Consider the following 13,538-nt stretch of genomic DNA (forward strand, 5'->3'; position numbering starts at 1 on the left):
TGAAGTACACAAATTACCATGACAGAAGCAAAATGAGAGGGGGGGATCTCGATGGTGCCACATCTAAGGGAATTAAAGGAAATTGTAATTGGTAGTAATATTGGCAGTTAAAATAAACCGAGAATTTAAAGTCTTCCCACAATTAAGAGCAACAAACAGGAGGCTCGAGTGACACACTCCCATCCAGACTTTAAGCAGGAAATATCGCCAAACTGATAAAAACTTTCTCAAAACAACAGAGGAGGAGGCTGGAGGGACGTCTTCGTGGTCAAGAGTGCTTATTCTCTTTCAGAGTACCTGAGTCTAGTTCCCAGCACCCACATCACTTACAGGATCACGGCCACCTCTAACTCCAGCTCCAGGGGACACGACAGCTCAGTGCACTCAGATCCATGCTTGTGGGTATGCGCGTGCATGCTCTTGCGGATGTGCGAGAACAGGAAACGAACACACACACACACACACACACACACACACACACACACACACACACACAAATAAAGTAAATCAATATGGCTGGTGTGGTGATCCAGCACTCAGGAAGCACATGTAGGAGGAGCTCTGTGACTTCATAGCCTGCCTGGTTTATTTGGGGAATTCTAGGATAGCCAGAGCTACACAAGTAAGTCCCCATATCTCAATAAAAAAAATACAAGGAAACAAAAAACAAACAAAAAAGAACAAAACTAAAAAGCAGTGGGGGTAAGAAACACAGGGCCAGCATTTCCCTGCTGCTGAATCAGGCAGGTGACACTTCTTTAGCTCCAGCAGTGGGATCTTTGTGAGTATGAGGCCAGCCTGGTCTACATCGTGAGTTACAGGCTAGGCAGGGCTACAAAAGGAGACTCTGTCTCAGACAATCAGACACTCGGCCTAATGGACAAACAGATGAAAACACAAGGACACAGATCTTTCGTGAACGCACGAGCTTTCTCTAGAGAACTGCAAACAATGGCACTTGGAAGGTGCAGTCATGTCACAACAAATCAGGGACAGTTCAAGATAAGAACGGCTACTAATAGAAAACCCTGTCTGGGGCTGAGGGAAGGTGGGATGATCCCCGAAGTTGGAAGGAGGCAGTGAAATGCTGCTCCCATATGGCAGGCAGGGGGAAGCAACATTCCAGAGAACTCTGGAGGGCCCAGGACTTGAAGCACAAGGTGGTAGGTTCGAGCCAACAAACAAGACTGCATAGTAATGAAAATAAGATCACAAGCAGTATAACACGAAAACAGTGACTCGAACCAACCCCTAGGTCTGTGCCGAACACAGGAGGACAAGAGCCTGCTTGGGCGGGCAGACACACTTCCTGCTCACAGCCTCTGTGAGCTGGCACCAAGCACCCGTGAGCTCCGGACTTCCAGAGAAAGGGTGACACCGCCTCAGAATCTTACTCGGCAAGAAAAAAATAAAGCATCTATCCGTTCTTTGGTAATAATGATTCTTACTGTCAAATGCTGGTCACTGAAGTCTGGACACTAGACTGGGCGGGAGCTGCCAGGGCTGGCGAGGCCTGGTGGGCAGCGAGAACCACATTCTGAAGTTGACGGGGTGATGGCTACCTGATTGGGAATGATCCCAAACCACTGAGCTGCAATGCTCTCAGGAGCAATGGATACAGTCCACTGGTTCCACCTCAGTAGAACTGCCACGTGCGTGGCACGGTGAGCAGAAGCCACGCTGGAAGGAGCTCCAGTGGCTCAGAGATTGGCCCTGCCCACTGTGCTCTATGGCTGAGTCCTACGGACACCAATAATGGTTAGGGTGGCAAAAACATGTTTGAATTGGAAAAAGAAAGGGCTTCACACCCCTGAGGTGGTGACTTATTTAAAAGTACAGTTACTCGGCCAGTGGGGAATTTGACAGAAACAGAACTCCTGAACAGGCCCCCTCTCAGGTGTGAATTCAGTACAATTCCAAACATCCACACCAAAAAAACAAACTCTTCCCTCAGGCCTCCCCCAAGGGGGACCGGTGATCTGAATATGAAGAATAAATTCATACCAAGCTCTGCGTCAGGCAGACAGAATCTCATCAAGCCCGACTCGGGCCTGAAACCCTAGCACAGGGGAGGCTGAGGCAAGACTACAATAAACCCAAGGCCAACCGTGGACTGAGAGGCCCTGTCTCAAAAACAAGTCAAACATTGGTATTCAACAAAACATTTTACTCTTTGTCTTTGCAATATACACCATGATAGCAGAGACACTGAATGAGCTAGAGAAAGCATTTTTATACGTATATCCAAAAAGAACTTGTTTATAAATTAGAGCAGGAACTCTTCAGCACTCTTTAAAATAAAAAAAAACAAAACAAACAAACAAACAAAAAAAACTGGATGAGAGGCTGAGAGATGGCTCTGCAGTTAAGATCCCAGGTCCAAGTCCACATGGTGGCTCACAACCATCTTTACCTCTACCTCCAGGGGATCCAGTGCTCTGTTCTGATTTCTGTGGGTACTAGGTACGCAGGTGGTTCATACACACACGTGCACACTCGCATACACACTCACAATACACACACGTGCACACACACATGTACACACACGTGCACACACGCACACACTCACACATACACACACGTGCACACTCGCATACACACTCACGATACACACACGTGCACACACATACACACACGTGCACACACGCACACACACTCACACATACACACGTGCACACACATGTGCACACACACTCACACATACACACACTCGTGCACACACACTCGTGCACACACACATACACACACATGCACACACGTGCACACACATACACACATGTACACACACGTGCACACACGCACACACACTCACACATACACACTCGTGCACACACACATACACACACATGCACACACGTGCACACACATACACACATGTGCATACACGCACACACACTCACACATACACACACATGCACACACATGTGCACGCACACACACACATACACACACACACACACACACACACACGGGCGTGCGCTGGATACTGACTGGATGCCTCTGGCCTCTTTGGGCTAATGTGCACAGACCCACACAGAAAAACACACAGATGGATGCACGTCGTTTTTTAACAATTAAAATAATAAAAATGAAAATAAAAGCCTGGCTTAAGATGATGAACACGGTGGTTTACATCTATAGCCCCCTAGGCCAGAAGCCTAGGCCAGCCACTGCCTGGAGTGGAAATCTTAGGGTTCAAGAGTAAACTGGGAACCAAGGCCAGGGCTTGTATAACCTACGAGGCCAGCACTGCCTTCCCGTTAGTCCCGACTGCAACACATTGCCCTTTAGAAGGAAGAAGGTCCGACTGCAGCAGCCAGCAGCGCCCCACCAACACTGACTTCTTCTCGGGGTCTACACAGGGGTAAAAACCAGGGGTAAAAAACACTCCTGTTGGGCCGCTCTATGAGACAAGCTGGGTTCTGACTATATGTCCCCTGCCCAGGCTAAGAGTGGCACATGACTGGGGTGCTGGGGGAGGGGATTATCCTACAGACTCGGCGCCCTAATCCAGCCCCTCTCTCTACTCATGGGGAGATGTGGCAGGAATACCCTCTAAGGAGCACCATGCCAGCCATACAGGAGAGTCTTACCATAAACTGCACTGTGCTAGGAAAACCGGGAGGCTGGGAGCAGGACTAGCCACCCAGACAGGAGCCTCCCTGGCTACACTGGCTCTGGGCAAGCCTAGGCAGCCCAGTGAGCTCAGGTATGGCATGGCTGAAGGACCAAATGACCACACAGGTCTCAGTGCCCCACACAGGACTCAGTGCCCCACACAACTACAGTAGCAATCTTCTACCCCTCCCCCTTGCAAACACCAAGGACCACCTTGGGGATCTCTTTTGGAAGGTGGAGTCAGGACAGTCAGTCATGCCACTATGTGCTGGTACAACTCCCAAATGGCATACATCCACGTCAAGTGGAGATAGCGGGTGAGTGCTCTGGGAGTAACCCCACTTCCCCTAAATTTGGGCAGCCCTCACACGGTGGCCCGCAGAAATGGATACCAGTTCTCCTGTCTCAAAGAACAGAGTCAGGAGAATGGGCAGAACCCAGTAGTGGGTACCTTAGAGGGGAGATGGCATAAAGCAGGCAGGGTTAACTCAGACGTACAGGGGGTGGGAGCTGACAGAACAACTAAGGGTCTTCCCGGGGAAAGAAGAGCTGGGCTTGCCATCAACGCTGAAGCATCGGGAAAGGCAGAACACGGTGAGCTCCATGGCCTGGGTCAGGTTCTTGTGGGACAGGACAGGGAGGCCTCCTGGTATTGGTCACTTCCATGCCCTTTTGGGTTTACAACCTAAGCCCCAGCCTGTCCTACCAGAGGAACCTACTTAAGGTGGCATGACCTCCCTTGACACCAACCACAGCTCAGTAACTACTCATGATCCCCAGAAAGTGAAGCAGCAACGTGTCTGCCTCTAAGGGACTGGGAGGCCAGATTTGCCTGGGGAACAGAACCAGAGAGAGGTCCTTGGTCTCTGTAGCCCAGATCCTACACTACACCACTGGGCCTGCTGCTGGGACCAAGGCAGCTCCCGGCTCCTGAGTGCTAGCTGTGTGGACACAACACAACCCAGCCAGGAGCTCTGAGAGCTCAGATAAGCTTCCTGGGCCAGTGAAGGATGGGGTCGGGGTAAGGGAGGAGAGGGGAAGAGGCTTGGGATCCAGGACTGGGGCACCATCCTCCTGCTCTTGAAGTGTTGGACACTGACAATCTCTCTGGCTTGGGGAACAGTGGCTCCAGAATATGTATGTGTGTGCTTCACTCCTGGAGAGGGCTCACCAGCAGCCCAAAGGGAGTGACGCTGGACACCTGCCTGTCCTCCCTCAGAGTTCTCTATGACAACATGTAGTTCCCAGGTTGGCAGCACCTCAGGGTAGGAGCCCATCTCTGCCTGTTACCGTGCTGCAGAGTCTTGGGCACTAGAAGGGCTACCCGGTGTAGGCTGAGATAGATGGGGTGGGCAGGAAGTGGAGATGGGCATCCTGTTGTGTAAACTGAGCTGGTCAAGCCTCCGGAAGGCGGGGCTGTGTCCCGCCACAGAGCTCAAGGGCCTTGCTTCTAACAGCAATGCCTGACATCTAAGCTCAGAGCAGCAGCCAGAGGGAGGGGACTAAAATGGCTCGAGACACAGAGGGCTGGGTTACAAGGGTGCCGCATTATTTAGGGAGGAGGTTAAGATGGGGTCTAGTGTGTCCCAGGCTGGCCTCCAATTCCCTATGTAGCCAATGACCTTGAAGTTCTGAACCTTCGGCCTTCACCTCCCGAGTGCTAGAATTACAGGGCAGATCAGCACGCCTGCTTTCAGAGAGGTACAGCAAAGCACCCTGGAAACAGTTCCTACAGGTGAGGGGGATCCTAGCCACCATTACACCTCAGGACACACAGCAGACAGTCAGTCCCTGAGTGGCACTCGGGGTGGGAAACTGAAGCCAGAGGGAGGCACCTGAGAATGATCCAGAGTCCATCGGTTCAGACTTAGACATCTTGTCTGAGCAATGGGCCACCTGCCCAGGTGGTAGGTGTTAGGCTATCCCCCCAGTCAAAGCCAGACACAGGGAGCCTGCAGCTCCAGGGTCAGGGCCATCCCTCTACCTGCTCATCCCATGACTCCCATCCCAAGCACAGCCAGCGTCGCCACCAAATAACCTAGATTTTAACCAAGAAATTGTGCACCCCCTTCTCTGCCCCACTTACAGGCGTGCTGAAGAGAAAGACAAGTAAAGCTAGACTGTGCACAGGGGCCAACAGAGCAGGGCCAGCCCCACAGCCTGTCCGTGCTCCAGTACACCTCACCACCACAAAATGGGTCAAACCGGATTCCCTCCTGACACCCAAGGCTCCACAGAACACCCCTGGAAAGGTCCCTGTCCCACAGCCCCTAAAACTCAGAACCATCTATGAACCAAGAGAGCTGAAGTACTCAACTAGCCTGACCAAGAGTGGGTGAGAGCTGCCTGGCCTCCTGTTCCCACCCTATACATGCCAACCCTGCAAAACCTTCCGAAGCCACTGGCTCGGACGGGCTCCTCAGGAAACCTGTTGAAGCAGCTGGGCTGTCCCTGTGTCGGCAAGGCTAGGGAGACAGACTACCCAAGCACCGACAGTGAGCGGGCAAGTTCAACACACATAGTACTGGGTACACATTGCCCTGCTCCCACTCTTCCACCCAGGGAGCCAGAGCCAAGGGCACTGGGGGCGTAGGGGATGTGCAAGGATGGTCTTGAGGGATGAGTAGAGATTGGATCCCTTCCTGGCTCTGTGGAATTCCGGCGACCATCCCCTGCCCTCAGCTCACACGGACTCTGCCCCAACCCCGTATCAGAGCTGTGCACAGCCATCAACATAGTAGGAAAGGACACTATTAATAGGCTCTGTATTACAGAAACCTCCAAGCCTTGGGGTCCCAGGAACAAAGGGGTCTTGGGTCCTTCCCTGGCCTCTTAACTGGTGGTCAGCAGGAGTAGGCCATATACCCTGATGGGTTCACTGTAGTGGGTCTGCTCACCCTGCCCAATGTAGCGGCTAGCACTGTATCTTGCTATCAGGAGAAAACCAGCTCCAGTTCTCCTCATGAAAAGGAAACAGAAGCTATCTACCCAGACCCAGGAGGCCCTGAGCCCCATTCGGAAATACTTATACAAAAGTGTAAGAGTCATTAAACGCTAAAGGGCCTCCTGGGCCACTAGAGCCCCCAGCTTCTTCATTTGTTCGCTGTCAGGCAGAAACTCTGCACCATCCTGTTACAACTCTGACAGACTAGTGTCGGACCCCACTCGCAGGGTCTGGGCTCCTGCCCAACTCCTCCAGACCACACGCCTTGCCTGCAGCACAGTGACTGACCTTCCACACCAGGCTGCAATCATCATAAAGTCCCACTCTGCACATGTTCTCTGAATGCTGTCTGCAAGGCTGGCGTGTGCCAAGCCCTGCCGTGTGTTACCTGCATAGTTTCCTGTGGCTTTAATGTACATCTGGCCATACTGCTCCTCCACCATGGTATCGTAGGCTTCATCGTCATCCTCATCCTCGTTGTGGTAGGAGGTGGGGCTGTCAGTGGTGGGCAGGCTGCTGGCCCCAGGACTGGTCCGCTCCCCCTGGGGATAGGGTACCTGCTGGATGCTGGGGATGAGAGTGGCCAGGCTCGGAACACCATAGTAGGAGACTCGAGGCAGCTTCAGAGGGGCTGTGCCGGGTGTCCCTGCAGCACCTGTAGCTACCGCCACACCATCTCGAGGGCCCGTATCCAGTGGGCGTTTGGAAGCCAGGCCTGGGCCAGTGGCCGGTGGCATCTCCATAGCTTCGTGCTTTACACGGGTCAGAAGCGGGATGGGCACAGAAGGAGAGGTGGCATAGGCAGCAGTGGCCGGTTGCAGTTGGTTGCAGGGACTTTGGGGCTCTGAGCTGGCATCTTCGATCATGGCGGTCTGCGAGTCACAATGGGGTGAGCTCACTTTGAACATGAGATCTGTGCCCCGCTCCACGATATGCTGGATCTGCAGGAAGCCGGCTGTGTACATGACCACGAGCTGCTCACTGGCCGCCATGGTAAGCTTACCTGTGTAGCAGAAGGACAGAATCTGCTGGAAGCAGGCGGGCGGCACCGTGCCCGGCAGCTCAAACGCACTCTTGCTATTACCACTGAAGAGGTCTCGGAAATACAGGCTGCTGGCGGCCAGGACTGCACGGTGGGCCTTGAAGGCCTGGCCTTTGACCACGATGGACACATCACAGTAGAGGCCTAACAGGCGCTGTTCATTGAGGCAGCCGAGCACTGTGTTCCCAAAGTTGGGGATCTCGATGTGCAGCATCTGAGACATGGTGGGTGCTGTGGTGGGTGGGTCTTAGACTCAACGTGGGGCAGCCTGGATGAGGCACATCTGTTGGGGGAACACTGTGGTCAATTAAATGCCAGATGCCACCTCACCCCTGTCTAGCAACCTGCTCCCAGCCTCGGACAAGGGAAGGGAAGGGCAGTACCCTGCTTAAGACACTCTCCTTAGCTAGAACATTCCTCCCAGAAGGACTTGGGGTAGGGAGGTGTCTCCGGATTCGGATCCTGGTTTGGAGGTAGGGCAGAGTGATCCTAACCCTAGCCGGGCATGAGAACCCCTGTCACCTACTCGGTCCACAGAACCCATGGACTACTCCCAACAATTCTGAGGGTAGGGCTTTGTTCTCCACATCCGTACAGAGGACACAGGACAGAGGCTTGAACCCTCCAGAAAACAAGACAGGAGTGAATTGGACAGAGAAGTCACCCACTGATTGGGGTGGGAGGTGTAGAGGCTGAGCCCAGGCAGGAGTAATCTCAGGGACTCCTCCTCTAGAGGGAAAAAGTTCCCTTAGCCCAAAAGCCCCTCACTGTGCAGCCTTCCCCGAGAAGGATGTCCCAGAGCAGGGAGGGCTTTTCAGTTTCAGGTCTGTTTTTCTTCTTTGCCCGCTGAGCAGCCTGCGGAGGGCACTCTGAGGAACTGCAGAGCAGCTGTCCCCTCTCATAGCCCTTACTCAGCTTCAAGCTTCCTCTGTCAGATGAGGAGGAACAAGGAAGGTGGACTAAGGGAGAACTCAGTGGGCTCCCTCCTCTGCTCTTTCCTTGGGGACAGACCTCTACTTGCCGGGTGGAAGGACTCTGGGTACACTCTGTACTTCCTGGCAGCTCCCGGCGGCGCCCTAAACCCGGACCCTGGTCCTGAGCACCCTCAGGGATGCAAAAGGAGTTGGTGCTTGTCGCAGAGCAGCCTCCCGCCTGTGCGCCCTCCCTCCGCCCCACTTCCAAAACCGGCCAATCCCAGCTGGCTTGGTCCCAGCCCAGGTAAGCAGAAGGGTCTTAGGACGAAGCCCGCCAGGGGGCAGGGGTAGAGGGCAGGCCGCCACTGTTTATCAGCACAGGACTCTGCCGGTGGCGGGGGGCGGAGGGGGGTGACCGGAGAAGGCGCAGGCCCTGGCCCAACTCTGCAGAGCCGCACAAAGGGCCGCTGTGTCCCGCGGGAGGAAAGTGCGGGCGGCCGCAGAGGCGCCGGGTGGCTGTAGAGGAGGGCGGAGCCACCCTGCGCCAGGAGTTGGGCAGGTGGGCGCAGCGCCGGGGTGTCCCGCAGTGCCCCCGCTACAGAGAAGTTGCTGGGCTGGCCGGCAGGCACAAGCCGGAGAGGAAAGACCTACCTTTAGCGGCTGTGGCCGGCGGCAGACACTGCCCACTCAGCCTGGCAGCAGGCTCCCGTACACCGGCCCGCCAGCTGCTCGGGGAATGCAGCAAGGAACCCTGAGGTGGGGAGGGCGTGAGGAGCCCTGCAGGAGGGGTGGGGGTGGCAGAGAGCTGGGCGCTGGGCTCGGCGGCCGCAGCTCAGCTGCACCCAGGCCGGCTCTCCCGGGCAGCGCGCAGCATCTCAATGAAGCAGCCGGATGCAGACGAACATCCAGGCAGCTCTCGGGAATGAATAGCCGCCTTTGATTTGGGAGCTGAAGTAAATGCCAGCTCCCAGCCCCAGCTTTAAAAACAGTGGCGCGTTGGTGCCAGAGGAATGCACGGCTCCGGGTGTTGGTGCAAGACAGACTTTTGATGACTCACTGCAATGCAAACAAAGATGGCAGAAATACTGTACTGTACGTGGAGAAATGCTTCGTGGTGCCACGGCAACTGAGACAGCTTGGAAATTTATAGTGCAGTTTTGCATATGAATTACCCAGTAAACTGCCTCCCTGCCATCCTGTACAGACCCAGTGTCAAAGCATTTAAACTATTCCAAACAGTCTGCAGAGCTGGCAGAGCATCGGAACTTTTAACTCTTCCTGGGTAGCAAGAGACTGGGCAGGAGGCAGGGCAGGGAATGGGGATGGGGTGCAAGCACAACCAGGAGATGGGGAGTGAGGAGCTGGAAGGAGAATGCCAAAGGGGTCCTAAAGAGGCACAGACTGGGAAGAGATTAGGACCCCGGAGCTCTCTCCCCCACTTTTCCCCAGGGCCTCAGAGCCAAGCACTCTGCTGGGCCACAGGCTCCCTAACAGTAGAACCCTACCTCACTCTCATCTCCTCATATCTGACTGGCTCTTTAAGAAAGGAGGAACTTTATGGCCCAGCAGACCCCTGTAAGATTAAGGGTGCCTGCTCCTTCAGCTCCCTGAAACACTTGCGAATAAAGACCAGCTAGCTGTGCAGCTTAGTAAGGTGTCTCCCATGACCTTTATGGGATCTTTTTCTGGGAGGGGCCAGTCATGTCCTGCTTGGGGAAAGAAAGGGTAGGTCTCCTTCGGGGCTTACAGCATTTGCTTAATTACAAGGGCTTTAGGGAGAGCTACTGGACAGCCTGCCTCAGTTTCTCTCACTGTCACTAACAGTGCTTCCAGAAAGAACATATCCTACCTGCAAGACAGGAAAGGGTCGAGGCTGGCAATGGTGGTATCAAGGTGACACAGGCTCAGAGAGAGTGGTAGTATTAATGGCCCTTCCTTCCCAGTGTACCCTCTAAGACACCAAGAGAACAACAAAAAAGAGCCATCTGGCACCTCCTTACTTACACACCCTGAGCTCCAGACAAGAAGCCCCTGAAGAGGGATGAAGGGAAGGGAGTCCTGGAGTGGAAGCTGCCAGCAAGCCCAGCCTGCAGCGCCCTCCAAGCCTTTGTCCTCTTTGCCTCTTTAAAGGAGGTGATGAGAACCCTCAGGGTGGCTGGCCGAGAGAGTTGCTCTGGGACCTGAAAACTACAAACTAGTGTTTGGTCCCGCTGAAGGGAGGGTCTCCACAAGGCCAGGAGACCCAGGGCTTGGCAGAATCACCTCTGGGCCATACCCTACCCAGAACAGTCCTCTACCTTCCCACCCCTTAGTGGCTGCTTCTTTCCAGAAATCTTACAGGTAGGCCTCACAAGCCCACCTTGGGCAAGACTAGGTGTGCTCAGGGCTGTATGTGCTGCTGCCTAACAGCTGAGCCTGGCTAGAGAGAGACACATGAAGAGGCCCCATTCCCTAATGGACAGCACCCACCACAGAGATGCTTTCTGCTCAGAGAGCCACAGCTTCTGCCACAGGCAACCCCAACCAAACAGGCTCTCCGGAAGCCTGGCCAGCGGACGGAAGCCAGCAAAGCTGTCCCAGCTCCAGAAGGGTCCTAATTCTCAGGGCTAAGCGGATCAGTAACCAGGTACAGAGTCAGAGGCTAGAGTAAAGCCATGGGACCAGCCCCTTCCAACAGAGGGGCCCTGGCTTGTGGACCAAGTTAAACTCTCAGAACTGTCAGCACCAGCCATTTCCTATGACCTATCTCCCCAGTCAGTCATGTAGTGGGGTCAGGGTGGACCCTGGGGAAGTTACAGAGCACAAATCAAGACAGAAACCCATAAAGCTTGCAGCTTGGCCCTGCTACCCTGTAGGCTGATGTCTCTGATTTGCTTTGACCTGAGCAGGTGAGGCATTTATGTGCATGCCTCAGGGGCTGGCGCCCAGGACCCGGGCCAGCCCAGGGCCTGCAGAGAAGGGGCCATTATACTCCCAGAAGGTGACGAGGCCTGACCAGGTCCCCAGGGACTGAGGACAACTGGCTCATTTGCTACCTTGTCCTCAGGCCACCTGTGCTGGCAAGGCTGATGCCTGCACCCGGCCTGCAAGAACCAGACCAGAGCTGGTTTTAGGTTGCTTTCTTAGAAGCCTTGGCTGGGGCAAAGACAAAGCTGAACTTTAGGAGAAAAGAATCAAACAGAGGCTTGGCTTACGCCCCATGACAGTAAGACTAGCCAGGGCCGACCCTGGGGCTACGGCTGGGGAACCAAGGAGCCTCGCATCTAAATGGGCCAAAGTGTGGCTGCCTGCTCCGTGGGAAGGGCAGAGCCTGACTCCAGCATCAAGGCCTCCTCATGACTGTCTGTACCAGCCCTATATAGTGGTGTCCTGTACCACTGCACCCTCCTGGCTCTTCTGTAACTCAATTCCCTTGTTTCCCCTCCTGGCCCAGCATGGCTTCTCTCCATATTGAGCTATGCTATATTTGTTTGCTTGTGGAAGTTTCTAGAGTCAAGTAGTAAACTGGTAGTCTCTGCCTTTGCTTAACCCCATCCATCTTCACAGTGTCTACACTAGGAAATTGTTTCTTCATAAAAATCTTCAGGGCGTACTCTACTTTGGGAAATCTATGACAACACCCCAAGGCCAAACACAAGCCTGCTGCCGTGCTCACCTTTCCTGTCCTTGTCCCACACAGGAGACTCCTGGGAATTCCCAGATGTCTCCAGGATAAGAGGTGGCTGAGGTTTTTGTAGAAAATCCCTCAAGGGGGGCTAGGGTCCTACAGTCCCTTGAAAGCCAACGGGTAGATGTGGAAAGAAAACTGACGAGGGGCACTGGGGACCGAGGTGAAGGCCCTAGAACTATATCCAGACACACGTGCACACAGGGACCAGAGTTCAGTCCCCAAGCAGAAGGGAGAGCCTGCCAGAGTTAACTTCCCAGGAAAGATTCAAATGAGGGCACAGATTGCAGCCACATGGCCCTCCAAGGTGTACCTGGATCTTAGAGCCACACCCCTGGGAAGCAAAGGCACAAAACCACTCCAAGGATAACTCCAAGGACCTCCAAGCAGGATCACCAAAAGCAGAGGCCAACTTCCCCAGCATCTCCAAACCAGTCTCAGCTCCAGGGCCTGTATGTCCTGACTGGAATCTGACAGAAGCCGTTCCATCCCATCAAAGACTAGGAACTTGTTAGCCAGTGGAAAGGGTGGTGTTTGGTGTCTACATGGTGACCACCAGCAAGGAAAACAAGGAGAAATTAAATTATTTTGCAGGATTTAATTCTGTCAAATTAATAATGCTTAGACCTCAGCACACATGGGTAGGAAGAGGGCACTGCAACAGAGCCCTCCCCAGGAATTCTCACCCACCCCAGGGCAGGGAAGAAGCACAAGGAGGTCTGTGCAAGGCAGCAACCCCAGGAGGGACTGCAGATGGAAAATGCCAGAGCACACAGCATGTGGGGTTTCAGGATCATGGCCTGGCAGGAGCTCAGTGAAGAGCAAAGAAACCCCTTTCTACCACAGTGTAGGGTAGAAAGGGAGGCCTGCACCTTCTTTATTGAGTCCTTCCCAACAGCTGACCAGACATGTCATCACCAAGGAAGGGGGAGGGGCACCAGGGCCCTGGCTTAACCCGCCCAGCGTCCTGACTGCTAGCTTGGGTGCGCTCAGGTCTCCAAGAGCTGGGTGAGGCACCAGGTTGGCCCTGAGATTTGCATTAAACTTTTAAAATACCATCAGGCAGAGCTAGGCTGCCTCAGGCCTTGCCGCTAATGGAATCTTTAGCATCTCACACAAGGACCCAAGCCAATGCTCCTTCCCACAGTGCTCACAGGAACTGCATGTGCTGCTTGGTTCTGCCCACTCGAACCCCTCTACATGGTACAGATGAGAAGACCAGGACCACAGACCTGGGAGCTGCAGGCCCAGGGATGCCTTAGTCAAGGACATCTGATAATCAAATCTGATAATCTAGCTTCCTAATTTTGACATCCAGAGCATAACCGAGTCCTTGGTCATCAAATGACAAGA

At 54.0% G+C, this 13,538-nt stretch overlaps 1 protein-coding gene across 3 annotated transcripts in view; it reads right to left on the reverse strand.

Moving 5' to 3' along the window:
- Window positions 1–13,538, reverse strand: part of Nacc2 (NACC family member 2) — a 67,022-nt gene that overhangs the window by 25,974 nt on the left and 27,510 nt on the right. The window contains exons 2-3 of one of the 3 annotated variants that reach the window (XM_006233679.5): window positions 9,170–9,574; window positions 6,951–7,887 (exon numbers count right to left, since the gene is read on the reverse strand). The exons of 1 other annotated variant lie outside the window; for it this stretch is intronic. In XM_006233679.5, coding sequence (XP_006233741.1) covers window positions 6,951–7,827 — 877 coding nt within the window. In that variant the 5' untranslated portion in view covers window positions 7,828–7,887; window positions 9,170–9,574. The remainder of the gene's footprint in view (window positions 1–6,950; window positions 7,888–9,169; window positions 9,575–13,538) is intronic. One more of the 3 variants, NM_001100533.1, reaches the window with a different exon arrangement.

The sequence above is a fragment of the Rattus norvegicus genome, chromosome 3 (genome assembly GCF_036323735.1).
Source record: "Rattus norvegicus strain BN/NHsdMcwi chromosome 3, GRCr8, whole genome shotgun sequence".
In the NCBI taxonomy this organism is placed as follows: domain Eukaryota; kingdom Metazoa; phylum Chordata; class Mammalia; order Rodentia; family Muridae; genus Rattus; species Rattus norvegicus.